The 16,062-nt window shown below is 45.6% G+C and overlaps 1 protein-coding gene across 1 annotated transcript in view; it reads left to right on the forward strand.

Moving 5' to 3' along the window:
* CAPN13 (calpain 13) overlaps positions 1-13,153 on the forward strand; it is a 49,715-nt gene extending 36,562 nt beyond the window's left edge. Inside the window, exons 17-22 of the mRNA XM_050972412.1 lie at positions 1,191-1,259; positions 2,213-2,291; positions 5,079-5,195; positions 8,523-8,578; positions 10,168-10,213; positions 12,430-13,153. Coding sequence (XP_050828369.1) covers positions 1,191-1,259; positions 2,213-2,291; positions 5,079-5,195; positions 8,523-8,578; positions 10,168-10,194 — 348 coding nt within the window. The 3' untranslated portion in view covers positions 10,195-10,213; positions 12,430-13,153. The remainder of the gene's footprint in view (positions 1-1,190; positions 1,260-2,212; positions 2,292-5,078; positions 5,196-8,522; positions 8,579-10,167; positions 10,214-12,429) is intronic.
* The last annotated feature ends 2,909 nt before the right edge of the window (positions 13,154-16,062 follow it).

A 16,062-nucleotide genomic window follows, 5' to 3' on the forward strand; every position in this document is an offset into this window, starting at 1 on the left:
GGGGGTCTCAGGCAGAGCTGAGACAAGGAGGCAGGACAGAGTTTAGGCATAGCTCAGCTGTTCTGTGGTGGTTGCCTGGGGTGGCACTCCAGCAGTGCTGGTGTCAGGGGCAGAAACACTGACACTGCTGAATGCCAGGCACTGGCCTCACAGCCCATCCCAGAGTGTATTTTCAGTGCATCTTTCCTATTTAGCTGAATGACTCAGACTTTTTACAGTTAACAAGACAACACAAGAAATACATTTCTGGCCATTGTAGAACAAGAGGGCTCCTTGATGGAGACATACATCTCCCTCCTGTGTTTCTTCCCCTTTCCTTGCTCATTGTCTCTTTTCCTCCGTGCCTCGAAAAAGCTTTGAGACATTTTCAGACCTTTAGAAACTGCCAGAGAATGAATTAAAATGACCAGAAGCCCCTCTCTCTTTCCAGCTTTCAGCATCTAGCCGGTGCAAGAGACTTTTCCTCCTCTGCAAAGCCCGTCCTGGGATAAGTGGGCGCTGTGAATGCACGGCACGTGCAAAGAGCTGACAAAGCCTCTGCTCTGCTGTAATTCAGGATGGATTTTTAATTCTCTGGCCTGCAGATAACCCATGTACAGTGTGACCTATCCTGGCCTGCAAAGCCAGGATCAGCTTTTTTCACTCAGGTTCCACGACAGCAGCCTTTGCCTGCTTGCATTTCACTGGTGATGAGTTTTGCTTTCGGGGAGGTTTCACCATCCTGCCCTGGGTGGGTGCAGCCTGTCTGCCCAGGACTCCTGGGTGGGGAATAGAGGGGAGCAGGTTTGGGATCATCTCTTCGTGCTCTTGGCTCCTCAGTGCCTGTTCTCCTGGGGGATCCAGGCAGAGCAGATCCTGTGCAGAGGCAAGGCCATGGGGCCACGTTCATTCACAGGGGTGTCCATGCTCCGAGCTAAATGTCACCACAGCTTCCCCTGTGGTTAAAGGCACCTTGTGAATAGAAACCTTTTGTGGTTTGTGAGCACAGGCATGAGCAGCTGTGCAGTGTGACAAAGAAGGTGGATTTACACACCACTGAGAGCAGGAAAACTCTTGGCTTTCTCAGCACGAAGTGACCCACAGAAGAGGCTGCATCTTATGTGCTCAGGACTGTGCAGGCAGCATCCTCGGCAACACAGCCAGCCAGGTTCAGCTCTCATTAAGCGCTCGATCCTTAACTAAATGCACAGCTCAACTCGAACGGAAGACTCACCCTGCAGGAGTTCGGGAGCCTCTGGCGAAGTCTCGCTAAGTACAGGGTGCGGGGGAGGGGGTGGCTCTCTCTCGGCTGTGGATGCTGGGGATGCTTTGGATGCTGTGGATGCTGTGGATTCTGTGCCCCGGGGCTCTCCAGCAGCGGGGAGCAGATGCTCGGTGCTCTCGGAGCGCTGCGGGGAGAAGCCTTGCAGAGGCTGCTTGCTTAGCGGGTCAGAGTTCCCTCCTCTCACGCCAGGGAGGCAGTGGTGTGTGTAAAGTGCTCCAAATGAGCAGCCCAGGCTTTTCCAGCACAGAGAGCATTGAGGGAAAAGGTAGGAAGGCCAATTAAGCTCAGAATGTGATGGAAATCTTCATGTCTGTGCCACCCACTGGCATTTTTTTTTTTTTTAGAAAAGCTTTCTAAGCTGAAATGACTTCTTGAACAGAGTCATCTGAAAAATGTCATTTCCTCATTTCTGCAGTTTCTTGTGGAAATGTATAGGATCTGATAAAGGCTTGTCTGGGAGAAATGTTTCTGCTCCAGGACAGGCACTGGAAGCAGTGACATGGTATTTATGGTCCCACCTAAATTCTTCAGGGCATGCATGGCAGCTTCTCTGTGTCAGGTCCTTCTCCCTCAGCCTTGGTGCAGGACAGGAGGGTTTCCTCAAGACTCAGGTTTGGGTGGGCTCCAATTTGTTCCATTCCTCTTGAGATGCTCTAAGACCACCTATTTGCCCATCTAGACAGGGGTGCTCTTCCCACTGACAGCACCTCAAGTGTGGTGTGGTGTGTTAGGAAAGCAAAAAGGCTTCTGCCCACCCCAGGCTGTGGAATTTCTTCCTCAGTAACATTGTCAGAGCCTTCTGAAAACGAGTCTCCCTTGTCACAGCCACCCCATCTCACCTGCTGAACTTCTCTGCAGTACATTTATTAAGGGAGGAGAACTGGTTGTAGTAGTAAATGAGGGGAATGGGGGCAAGAGCTTGAAATCTGCCTTTGTGCTGTATTTTAGGAGATCTTCTTCAAGGAAGACAGGAACCGTTCTGGATTTCTTGATGTTGCTGAGCTGGAGAACGCCATCCAGGCAGCAGGTACAGCCAGAGGGGCTGAGCAGCTCCCCTTGCTTTTCCTGGGGCTGTGAAGCAAAGGATGAGAAAGAAAGAGGAAGGGAAAAAAGACTTTTGGGGAGAAAGTGGCTTGGATTTCCCGGAGGTGCCAGTTAGAGCACAGCTCTGCTGAGAGGTCTGTGCTGGGGAACCAGCAGGAAGATGCAGAGAAGTGCAGCACTGGCCAGACCTGCTTCCAGGTCATGGGTGGAACATCCAGCAGGGAGGAAAGGAGAAAGGAAGAGTGGATTCTTGCACTTGCCTCAGTTCCCGCAGTTCCTCTCCAGGGCAGTGACTGAGTGCAGAGGGGGAAGCCACAGCGACAGGCATTTATTTAGTTTGCACTGACCTCTGTTGGCTGCTGAGTGCTGGAACTCTCAGTGAGAGCACACGAGTGAAGCATTTCAGCTGAGTCGTCTCAAAGGAGACTTGGTGCATGCAGTACACCCCTGACACAGCACCCCTGACACAGCCATCTCCTTTTAACTGTGCTCTAGAGAAGCTCCCATTTGCCTTCTGGAGCTCAGAGAGGTGCTGTCCCAGGAGGAACCTGGTGCAGGATTGCTACACCTGGAAGCCATCAGCTGAGGGGATCATATAGAGGTTTTTTTGCTGCTGAGAGCTGGGCAAAGCTCTGTCTGATCTGCACCTGCACTCTCAGACAGGTGATCAGCACCTGTCTGACAAGTGCAGCACTGATGTGCCAAACGCCAAAGGAGAATCTGCCAGGGCCTGAGAAAGATGCTAAAGTGTGAAACTGGGAGGAAAACTGTGCATGGAAAAGTCCCTGTCAGCCAAAACAACGCAGCTGTTTGAAGGGATAAAAAGGCACTGTTAAGTGGCAAATTCAATAATATATGTTTGACTACAAGTAGTTCTGAGTGGGGAAGAAAATTACGAGCTCATTCTTGCTGCCCTCTGAGCCAGACATCTGCATTTGAATCTGGCTTGGCAATGGGATGATCCCTGTCCTGGCTTTTGAGCAGGAACCCCAGAAGGCGTTTGGGAGCTTGGTGCTACCTCTGGGAATGTTATTAATGTATCTAAACCCAGCTCCTAGCCAGCTGCTCCCTGAAGTGTTCAGTGCTTTCCCCAACAAAACACTGCAATGTGTGCTTAATTTTCACTCTTTTCCTGATGCTTCCAATAATAGTAATGGATCAGAGTAAAGCAGGCCAGCTGCATTTACAGCAGTACTGCCCTGAAATGCAGCAGCGTTGGCCTGATGTATTCACAAACTCCTCTTTGGCAACAGCAAATTATTCAAAATAATTTTTATAAATAGGGAAACATCAAGTCAGTAATTAATACCCTGGCCAAAACCAGAGGGAGGAATCCAGAAAATAAAAGGTTTGGGAAGTAGTCTTACAAATCAGCTGAAAAGTCTTGGGAACAGAGAGGACTGACCCTTCGTTTTGTCAATGAGGTTAATTGAGAGATCTTGCCAAGCGAGCAGATTTCAGAGCAAGTGTATCCCAGAATGACCAGGCCAAATTCTTGGTGTAAGACTTGATTGTAGCATCCCTTAAGTAATGTTTACTGGGACCTGCTCTCTGGAGAGAGCTTGATTGAATTCCTACTGTCTTCAAAAGGTTAAAAATAAAATTCACTGCTCACTGCTACAGTGGTTTAAAACCAGACTCGAAGAAGATAATTAATTAGATTAATTTTTAATTTTACTATCTTTATCTCATTTGAAAAGAATATAAAATCATACCTTAATTTGAAATGTATCTTGAGCCCAAATGTATTTCCATTCTTTAATTATTCAACATAATGCACCTGCTTCCTGCTGGAGACCTCCAACCAGGCTCATGCAACCAGAGTTTGTCAATGGTGGTACTAAACCACTTCCATCAGCTCTCTCTCTCCCTACACAGGTGTAGAGAAGCCATTTCTTTTATTTCTGCTTTTTCAACTAATTTAGCTCCATGATGAGTTCATTTAAAACTGAAAAGTTTAGAGCTGGTTGAAAAAGCAGGAAAGTTACTTCACATCCAGCTGAGCTACTAAAACCTGGAGTGAGCAAATGAGACTTTTCTGAAGTCTCAGAGAAGGCATTAAACCAAAGCTATCGGTCCAGCTCTCGGCAGAAAATTTCCCTTTTGTTTTGCAAATCAGCTTTTAGTGCAAAATATATTTAAATCATTCCTCTTATATAGCCAGCACATTTAGGGTAGTTTTATTTAACTAATAAAAGAATCATTCAAAAAAGCAATTTTTGTTCTTTCAATTGAATACCGATTTCCATCCAAACAGACTGCGACACAAATACTGAATAATCAGCTAATAAAAAAAAAATGCACCCTTCACCACTTTCTAATAGAAGAGAAAATGTAAAAATTAAGAATCCCAGGCATGCTATGCAGCATAATAGCCTGAGCATGCAGCAATGCAGCATCTGCCTCTTTAGCAGAAAGAGATGGTGGTATTGTAAATGCTACGCTCAGACTTTTACAGCTATGAGCCAAAGAAAATCACCCTTCCTTATAGAAAATAAAAGCTAGAAAGGCAAAGCAAGATAACACTAGATTAGTTAGCTCAGTGCTTGCAGCTTGCTGACTTAAGCCACAATGGGAGTCAGTGAGTAAGGCGACTTTGGTTTTCCATTACCCCACCCCGACTCTTAGGCACGAAGTGGGGGAAAAGCTGTCCGGGGGACGACAGGGGAGGGGCTGTACAACAGGGGAGGGGGCTGAGGCTGTCCCCAGCCTGTTGGCAGGAGGCCATCAGAGCTTCTCCATCCCCTCCCAACGTGTCTCCCCTCGGCAGGTCTGGCCACGGACGCGCAGCTGCTGCGGCTGCTGGCGCTGCGCTACGGCGATGGCGCCGGCAGGGTTGGCTTCTCCGACTTCGTGTGCTGCATGCTGCGCCTCGACACCATGAGCCGTGAGTGCCAGGGCTCCTGGCTGCAAAGCCAGCCTGAGAGGGGGACAAGGGACATGACACAAGGCGTAATCATACCGGTCTAACAGCGTGGCTTCAAGCGACTCACCTGTCCCCAGCCCAGGTGTGGCCCAGGCAGCTCTTTGGGCAGCCTGTCTGCCAGGAGCTGGATTTATCTCCTGTGCACTGATATAGAAAACCCCAACTCTGGGAATGATTGGCATCTGACTCCATTGATTCAGAATGCTGAACCATTGCTTTATTAAAACTATATTATATTACAGAGTCACAGAAAAATGTGGTTGGAAGAGAACTCTAAGATCACTGAGTCCAACTACTGCCCTAACACCTCAACTAGACTAGAGCACCAAGTGCCATGTCCAGTCTTTTTTTAGACACAACCAGAGATGGTGATTCTACCACCCCCCTGGGAAGAGCATTCCAGTACTTTATTATTCTTTTGGTGAAAAATATTTTCCTAATATCCAACCTCTACCTTCCCTGACTTGGCTTGAGGCTGTGTCCTCTGGTCCTGTCAGCTGCTGCCTGGTTACATTACAACTATATTAAAGAGACACTATACTATACTCCAAAGAATACTAAAGAATACTAAAGAAAACTCATGACTGTCTCGAGACAGCCAGGACACAGCTTTGAGCCAATTTGCCAAGGAAACAAAACAATCCTCAGCAGAATCCAAGTGACAAATCAGGTAAACAATCTTCCTAACACATTCCACATGTGCAAAAAAACCCAGGAGCAACAACTAGAGATAAGGTTTTCTCTTTTTTTTCTGTCCTAAGTTTTTCTGTCCCTCCATCCCTTGTCCCCACTCCCTCTCCAGATCTCCTGGAGCCCCTTCAGGCCCTGGAAGGTCACAAGAAACTAATCCCAGACCCTTCTCCATTTGAAATATTGGGTGAAATTTCCCAGTGTTTACAGCATCTTGAATAATTCACATTATAAATTCAGCCATCATTTCCCCAGAAGAAAATTCTGGATTCTGGAGGAAACACTGAAAGCTGCATTTAGGAGAACACTTTAGGAGAGCACTTAGGAGAAAACTCAGGACAGAGTTTTTCTCTTCTTCTCTCTGTGCTTCTCCAGTAAAAAGCCCTGAGAGAGTTTGTTTCTCTGTTCAGAGAATGTGAATGCCACACACTGGAGCAACTGGCTGCTAGAGAGTAGCTCAGTGTTCAGTAAAGTTGTCTCAGTTTTTTGGTAAGGAGAAAGTCCAGTATCCTCTGTGGATAAACAAACCCACTCCCTGTGTTGCATCCAGCCATTGCCTGGCACTTGCAAGGAGGGAGTGCCTGTAAATGAGCTTTTGCCTGAATGGAAATGAAATTGTGTTTTACAAAATCGTAACTTTTGCTACTCTAATAATAAGCATTCTGACTGGAGATATTGGTAGTTAAAGGCAGCAACTGTGACCCCTGTGCTGGAACATTGCTACAGCAATTTATTTCATCTTTGGAATGAGCTGGGTTTCAACAGTGCGTGGAGAGGAGCATTCATTTCCTCCCATGTGTTTTTAGCACTGATGTTTAATGGGCCAACAGTGGTCAGCAGATCTGCTTGGATGACACTGCTGAAAACCCCATTTCAAGGGAGTACAGCAGAAGCAGCCCTGAAAGCGTTGTAAAATCAGAGCGTGTCCTGATTTTAATGCTTTCATTAAAAAAAAAGAAGCTTGTAAACACCCATTTTTTGGGATTATACATGTCACTTGCTGTAGATGAAAGTTTTTATGCCTAAATTAGTGCCACTGTATTTTTTTTTCTGTTTACAAAAGATCCTTTTACATTTTAAGAGCCAATGTAAAGACAAATCCTTTGCATCCATGTGGAAAGGAGTATCTAAAAGTTTCATTGCTGTCTGTAATGAGAATCTTAAAATGCTCTCCACTCTTTCAGTTACCACTTTACAGAGAGTTTAATGTGGAATACATTTCTCAAACTTTTTAGATCATGGTGAATAAGTTTGTTACAGGAGAGGATAAGGGTGCCAAGTGGGAATAAAAGGCAGTCAACCTTTATGATGATGTGAATGCAGCAGGGAAGATAAAATCTGTCCCATTAAATCATTATTCATCCTTTCAAGATAGCCAGAAGATGAGACCCAAACCAAAAGCAGCATCTTCTTTGCAAATTCTATTTAACTGGAGTTAATGAAGCAGTAAAGAGGCACTTACCTCTGCCCAGAGGAGGTAATTTCAGCACTGCCACTTTTTCCTAAAAAGACTGCTGGGTGCAAGCCCAGCCCTGCATTTGCAGCCTTGTCAAGGGACTGGGCACAACAGGAGGATTTCCTTGTTCTGTGCCTTTCTGCAGAGCAGGGCAGGCTGGATGTGCCACCTTTCCTCCCTGCTTTGGGCCATGCAGGTGGCTCTGGTGGCCTCCCAAGGGGCAGATGAGCAATGAGCCCTTGTGCCCTGTTCCCACCCTCTCCCAGCAGCCTTCTTGCTAAGGCTGGGCACGTTTCAAAACACCTGTAATCTTACAAAGTCTTTTCCATTCAGGGTGGGAAACTCCAGGCACCCAGAGAAATGTGTCATTCAAGGATAGACAGACTTAAATTTGTTTCAACTTTTTATTACTGTTATAAGAGCATATTTCTAGGAGAAAAGTAATTTCAAAATAAATAAAACCCCTCCAAATACTGTGTTTTGAGTTTATCCAAATACTTGGGTTTGAAGACGTCTCCTAGACATACTGCAATAAAAATATGCACATAGAATAACAATATTTGAATGGATTTAAATTTCCTGATGGCAAAGTGTTCTGTCAAAAAAAAAAAAACTTTCAGCAATGTTAATTTCAAACTCTAGCTGAATAACAGCAGCATCTGCATTTATATTCCCTGCAAAAAGCTTGCAAGGCATACTAATGACTTCAAGAGAATCACTTTCTTTAGGGCACACTGTGATCACTCACTGCCAGGGAGGATGGAAAAGGACCAACAGAAAGTTTCCTTGTGGGAAGATGTGTTTCATTAGTTCACCATGCTCCTGTCACTCTTCAGGCAGGAAAACAATTCAAACAAATTATGAGAGGAGATGAAGGCAGCCACATTGAGCACTGCCTGTCCCCACATTTCTGCCAAATTCTGGCCCCAAAATTGGGATGCCTTCCCAGGCTGTGATCCGAGGGCCAAGGCAGAAGGGGTACCCAGCACAGAAATGAGATGTGGCCAGGCAGAACACCTGAGCCAGGCAGAGCATCCCAGCACAGGGACTGCAGCTCTGCTCCTCAGCTGCCACAGCCTTATGTCTGCATTGCATTCTTGCTTCTTTCTCATGAAATAAGGTTTTTTTTGTTCTGCCCCTAGATGCATTCCAAAACTTGGCAGAGGGCAGATCACAAATTTTGATGACAGCAATGGAGGTAAGAATGCTTCTTCTTCCTTCTCTTCTCATTCTCTTCTCTTCTCTTCTCTCTCTTCTCTTCTCCTTCTCTTCTCTCTATTCTCTTCTCTTCTCTTCTCTTCTCATTCTCTCTCTTCTCTCTTCTCTTCTCTCTCTCGTTCCTCTTCTCTTCTCTGCTTCTTCTCTATCTCTCTTCTCTTCTCTCTTCTGCTCTCTTTCTCTTCTCTTCCCTTCTCTCTCCTCCCTTCCCCTTCCCTTCCCTTTGCCCTTCCCTTCCCTTCCCTGCCCTTCCCTCCTTCCCTTCCCTTCCCTTCCCTTCCCTTCCCTCCCTCCCCTCCCCTCCCCTCCCTCCCCTCCCCTCCCCTCCCCTCCCCTCCCCCTCCCCTCCCCTCCCCTCCCCTCCCCTCCCCTCCCCCCTCCCCTCCCCCTCCCTCTCCTCCTCTCCTCTCCTCTCCTCTCCTCTCCTCCCTCCTCTCCTCTCCTCTCCTCTCCTCTCCTCTCCTCTCCTCTCCTCTCCTCTCCTCTCCGTCCTCTCTCCTCTCCTCTCCTCTCCTCTCCCTCATCCATCTCTCCTCTCCTCTCCCTCTCCCTCTCCTCCCCTCTCCCTCTCCTCTCCAGTTCCAGAGTGGGAGCACACATTAGAAGGGTTAAGTTGAAGATGATGTGTGATGTGTGTTGCTAGGCTTTTGTCCTAGCAAATGGTGATGGAGGTTTTGCCTGGCTGGAAGTCCCTCCTGTGTGGGAGGTGTTTCCCTGGGGTTCCCTGGCCCCACTGGAGCACAGCCCAGAGGTGGCCAAGGAGTCTTCCCTTACTGACACCAGCCTGTCATTGCTGGAAACATTGCTCAAAGTGACTTTGAGGAAGTGACAAAAAAAAAAAAAAAAAAAGTCCATGCCCTCATTTCTTACTGCCCCATCTGTTAATCCTGAATTGCAAAACATCTTGGTTTTAAGAAAGAACCAGCAGACAAATGCTTGCTGCTGCTGTTTGTCTTAAAAGCACAGCCTGAAGGATAGCTCAGTGAATGGGGATACATCAGGCTTTTTATCAGCTAGTCTGAAGCAAAAATCCTGCTGTGCTCCATAGTGATATGCCTGAGCACTGCATTTTATCAGTCTGGGGACTGTTATTTGACAACCCAGCGTTTAAAAAGATTTTTTAAAAGAGCCTTTTACAATCTCACCAGCTCCTGTTTACACTCTGTGGTTAGTGCAGAGCCTCATTGTTCATTAAATCTGTTTTGCACCAAGGGCAGAGCACAGTTTGCAAGCAGAGGACCTGGACCTATTTTATAGGGTGGTCTGTAGGACAGCCAGGGTCCCAGAAGTTGCTATCTCTTCCACTTGCATTCAGGCAGGTGCCACGCTTTCCCAGCAATTGCTCCTGCTGCAGCTGCTGCAATAATTTATCATGGAAAACAACATATGGAAAGAGTTTCTGGGCCTGAATTGTAATAAGGGAAAGGGGCAGTTCCAAAATCTCCCAACTATCCTGTGCAGTACAAAAGGACTGCAGTCACTGGGTCACCCCTGAAGGTCCTGAGACGAGCCTGAAGGCTTGGTGTACCATCTCTGTCTAAATGCACCTTTTCTTCTCCTTCTTTCCAGTGGCTGACCCTTGTCATGTACACCTAGAGAGATGCCAGAGGTCATGGTAAGAAATCTCTCAGTGCTGACAAGAGAGGGTGGGGCCCTTGCAGGAAGCTCAGCCTGCAGTTATGGGGGGTTTTGAGAGAAGAAGCTGTGAGAGGAAGAGGGAAGGAGGTGAGACCTGCAGCATGAGAAGGACTGTAAAGGGAATTGGACTTTGGGCTTTTTTTTTTTCCTGGGGAATTTCTGATGACCTTACCAGTCAAGCAGACCACCAATGGCTCAGCTAGAAACTTGCCCCCACCTAAGATAATAGATGAGAGAGCATAACTTTTTTATTTTTGAGTTCTGAGGAGTGCAATTACCTCTGCATATTTTACCCAGCAGCAAATGTATAGTTAAATAGAGGGTGGGTATGCAAAGTACCTTCGAGTTCTTGGTCAGTCTGATTTCACATTTTAAACAGAATTACGTGGTGTGGTTTACATTTGAACTACAGTCCCTGCCTTGTGCTTCTTGTGATGTTTGCTGCCTTCATGTCAGGCCTAGAGAGGGACTTTTTTCCTCTGGATTTCCCAGTTTTGCTGCTTGGTTCTCCTGCAAGACTCTGCCTTTTCCTGCAAAAGTTGTGCTGTTTATAGATCCGAGAGCCATCGTGGCCATGGTGCTTCTGCCAGCCCTCTGTGATGCAACTGTCCCAGCTGCAGTGTTAAAGTGTTAGTGCTGCTCCCAAGGTTTGTCACTGAGGAGGAAGCAGGGAGGAAACCCTTAGTAATATGTGCAGTGAGGGGGCAGTTGACCCCAGGAATTCGTGGAGCATCCTTGGACAAATCAGACACTTTCCTTATCAGCCTGGTCCAAACATGGAGTAAAAACCTCAAAGCCATGAAAGTCTTTGAAATCCATTAACTGCATCCAGCTAACCCTTCCTTATAGACAGGAATTGCAATAGTAAATAATACAGGAACAGCATCTCTGGAGTTTCACACCCTGTTTCTGAGGGCAGTTTGCACTGGGTGCCAGCTTTGCTGAGAAGTTGGAAGGGGAAATGCATAACTGGGGTGTAAATTACACTCCCCAGGAGAAAGCATGGTAGGTTCAGAGTCAAGGCAGGGATGGCTCCATGTCTTTCACCTTGACTCCAGGACAGCATTTGTGCCCTGCTGCTCCTCCCTCTTGGCTCCTGGTTACATCCAGTGTGTCCAGCTGTGGCAGGAGCTGGGCTTCAGCACTCAGCACTGTGATATCGGAACAAGACAACCCCCATGGCAGGGAGAAATGAGGAGGAGGACTCCATCTTATCAGAAGGCTAATTAATTACTTCATTATACTATATTATTCTATATTTTATTACACTATATCACATTACATCTAAACTGAATCTGCCAAGCACTCAGCTGCCACTTCCCTGCACAGCATCTCATGACTGTCAGCCAACAGTCCCAACACTCACACCTGGATTCAATGGTCAGAGAATCAAAACACTCACACCAGAATCCAATCATCAATTCCCTTCAGGTAAACAATCTTCCACATTGCATTCCACTCGTGAGCAACACAGGAGCAGTGAATGAGATAAGAATTGTTTGTTCTTTCTCTGAGGTTCAGAGGATGTGAAACCCAGAAATATTCTTGGGAAGAATTGTGCCTTGCTTTTCTCTGTGAGGAGAAATGTGGGGACACTGTGATGCCCTCACCCCCTGAGCTCTGCCTGCAAACAGCTGTTTGTTGGAAAGCCTGCCCTTTGCATTCAGAGCTGTGGGCAGTGCAAACCTGTATTTTGAGTGTGGAAACAGAACATTCACAACACTGCACCCAGCACTTGCACTGCAGACTATCATCAGGTAAATATGAAAAGGACCTCACCTTTGGAGATGAAGTTGCTTAAATTATTGCTTGCAAATTATATTCATAGTCTATTTAGTTGTCTTTTTTTTTCATGAATGATTCATAAACTGAGCATAACTTCTGGGAATATATAATTAATCATAATTTTCACTTACTGGTTTGGGATGAAATCCTGCCCGCAGGGTGTTTGTAAGCAGCTCACTTGAGCAATTTAGCAGGCACTTGCAGCTGGAGCCTGGGCAGTCGTGGCACAGGACCCTCAGAGGATCAGAACTGTTAAAACTGGAGCCTAACAAACTGTGATTGATGTGGGAAAACACACTTGGCATTTGCTGAAAAAATTCTCTTGGCAAAAATATTCCCATTAGTGACTCCTAAAGGCTGACCTGGAGCTGGCTGTGCTCTGAGTGAGTCTCTTTACCTCTGTTTCAGGTGACTTTTCTTCCTCCTCAGCAGAGCAGTGTCCAAGGCCATCCCATACAAAAGCCATCCATGGAGTTCTTGAAACACCACCGTGAAGGAGTGAAGCCAGGTGTCCTCATGCTTGGAGGTACTCCAGGCTGCTGGGATGAAGAGTCCTTTCCAGGCAAACTGGAGGTGCTTGGAGAGGGAAGAATTGCTAATGAAAGTACTCCATGGGCAAGCTGGAAGTGTTGACTGTGATCCCCTCTCATCTTCCTGTAAATGGTACAGAAGTCAGGGACAGCTCCATTAACTCCACTATGAAAAAGAAGAGACCCAAGCCTTTCATGTGAAAGGAGTGTATAAGATGTAGATTACAAAAACAATTAAGAGACAGTTTTATTTTAATTATTTCTTCATTTTCTTCTCTGCCATTTGTAAGTGCCAGAAAATGGTTGAAGAAATTAGTCCTAATTGATAAATAGCACCAGAATATTTTTTTTGTTTTCTTTATACTTTTTATTAATAAATTAGGGGAAATAAAAAAGTCTTATTCATTTTTGAGTTCATCAACTACAGGGATTCCATTTTATTTGCTACAGAATGGGATGGCATATTAGAGATACAGAACAAATTGTTCAGTGCTTTTTTTCTGACTTCCAGAAGCTATATTGGGACTGTTTGGGAGTAGAAAAGTTTATCTGAACTGCATTCTCTTCCTCTGTCCTGATGTCCTTAAAAATGTAGGGCTTCTTCAGACATAATTCCTGCTCAAAAATTTAACTTAAACCTGCAAAATAACTGTAACCTTTCTGTACCCACACATGAACTTCACTTTCATACTTTTTTATCATGGCATTAACAGTGAATTTAGTGATCTATTCCACTCAGGTATTGAAAAAAAATTATGAAGACTCTATTTTGAAAATGCCAAAAAAGAAGGATGTGAATGTCAATGGACTAAAGAAATCCCAGGTTGCCATGGCAATACAATTCACACCATGCCTCACCCAGACCCTCTGCACAGGTTTCCATTGAGGCATCCACACATTAGCAGCAGATTTGCCCATTTGCCAGGGAGATGTTGCACACTGGAGCAACAACTACATCACCAGGTAAAGATGAAACCCAGATCTTTGTTACCACGAGGACAGTCTGTGTTGTGTCACTGCCTCCTTCAGCAGCTTGGAGAGCACTGCTCATGTAGGTACCTCCTGGGCAAGAGGGGACACTGAACCCACTCTTCCACTGAAAATTAGCAAGGGGAAATCAGTAAAATTAGAGTATTTTAATGTTTTTTCCCAGTAATTTTTGAACAAACTGATTCCTTCTCCAAAGCAGGACTTACACATCCCACCTGAAATCGTTAATCACTAATTAAGCCCTCTGCAAATGTTGGCAAAGAGAGGAGATAAAAAGGGGGCCATGGAAAAATAAATATGCTTTGCTGAAAAGGTTTATTAGTAGAATCATTTCAGAGGAAGGTTTGTGTAGCTTAGCCTGGGATAATTAAAAAACTTCAAGTACTTCTGGATGACTTCCACCACACAGTTCGGTGGTGCTCAGGATGGCTCAGACCTGCAACCTCTTTGTAGCTCCATCACTGATCAAAAAGTTGCAAAATTCAGTTCAAGTCAACTGCTTTAAACACTTAAATTCTTGTTGTGTGAAAGTCTCATCTATAAAAATACCAAGCCATTAAAATATAATCTTAAAAATCTTAATTCGCAGCCCATGTATTACTCCTCCTTTTGTTGAGATGCATAATTGCTTTTCTGTGGAAGGCAATTCTGCCTGTCAGGAGACAAAGATCCTTGTCTCATAACTCAGCCTGGCCACAGACTGAAATGTCTCCTGTTCACTGAAGAGCAGGCACAGCCACCAGGCACCATCACCTCTCCATGAGCTGTCCCAGTGTGAGCAGCTGCTGGGGCTGATGCTCTGGGCAGCGTCCCCAGGCACAGAGGGCACCTTCAGCTCCATCCCACCAGCCCTTCACCCAGCTGTGTGTGCCTCTGCACTCTCAGGGACCAGCCCCTGGCCCCTCTGGCTTTGCCTGCAGGCTGATCCTGCACTGGGGCAGAGCAATAACTCACTGCTGTCAAGCTGAGCATGGCTGCCTGTCTGTGGCATTGGAAGAATTGGTATTCCACTTGATTTATACCTCCAACCCAGCTAATTAAGCAACAATTCAGGAGGAATCCATCATTGTGACAGACTTGTTGATTAACCATCCCACAAACAAAGTCAAGGGTGTTTGGTAGCCTGAAGAAAAAAAGGGTCAATAAGGGAGAAAAGCAATGATTTGGCCATAATACAGTGGTGAGTGTTATTTCCAAAAGCAACAAGAAGCTTAATACATTTCACAAATACTGGGGCCAACACTGAAAACAAAGGCAGCTCACATCAGTGGGGTGTTGGATAAAGAGAGAAAACTTCTACATTTCATCTTTGTGTGATTAAGCTGTGAAGGCCAACTTTATGGGGATGGTGCCCCTATTAAAATCTTCAGGCCCCTTCATCTGCATTTGCCAGCTCTGAAATGTGAGTGCAGTCCCCACGAGGTTTCTGGCACTTGTGAAGGCCCTGAGATTCATCCAATTATGATAATATCCTCTCTAATTTTTTTGATTAAAATCAGTTCCTAGTCCTCAGGGACACAAGTGTGAAAAGCCCTCAGAGAATCTGCTGTTAGAAACGGAAGAGAAGGACCTCGAACAAATGCTCTATTTTTAAATCTTCATGAGGCTAAAACCCTCTAGAGGGTAAGAAGCAGGCTGAAGCAGATGAGATTAGTAGTGCTGAACTCCTAGCACAGGAGATGGGATATAGAGCTGATGAAATTAGGCAGGATCTAAGCCAACCATCAGCTTTAGAAGGACTTTGTTGCAGAGTGGTGACAGCTGAATGATCTCTGCATCTCTGGATCTCGGAGCCCTCCTGTTTACTGCCCTTCTCCAGAGACCCAAAGGTCCCATGTCTTACATCTGCCTGCCAAAGGCTGTGCCCAAATCATGCCAAGATGGACAGAGGAGGAAGTTCTCACATGTCTTTCCTGGGTCAAGGTTTTCCCAGGCACCTTGAAGGCTCTGGTTTAATGCCCACATCTCAGTGAACACATCTTCCTCTTGTGCCATGGGAGACTGGGGGTGTCCATGGCCAGGTTTGGAGCAACTGAACTTCCCTCTCTACCTTTGGCTGTGCCTCAGGTCTCTCACAGGGAAACTGCTGCAATTTATAGAGGAAAAACTATAAAAATTTCCAAGGGGGGGAAAAAAAAAAAGGTTCATTATTCCATAACCACATGCATGGTTGGAGAGGGGAAAGCTGGGTGAGACCTTGTGGTATTTTCAGGGTCCCCCGTGGCAGGAAGGAAATTATGAATCTGACTCCATGTTCTTAGAAGGTTAATTTATTATTCTATTCTATTCTATTCTATTCTATTCTATTCTATTCTATTCTATTCTATTCTATTCTATTCTATTCTATTCTATTCTAACTATACAAAAACTATACTAAAGAATAGAGAAAGGTTACTTACAGAAGGCTCAACAAGATACTAAAAAACTTGTGACTCTCTCCAGAGTCCTGACACAGCTGGACCAAAATTGGTCATTAAGTAAAAAGAACTCACATGTTGGATAAACAATCTTCAACCACATT

Source organism: Serinus canaria, chromosome 3, assembly GCF_022539315.1.
Source record: "Serinus canaria isolate serCan28SL12 chromosome 3, serCan2020, whole genome shotgun sequence".
Lineage (NCBI taxonomy): Eukaryota > Metazoa > Chordata > Aves > Passeriformes > Fringillidae > Serinus > Serinus canaria.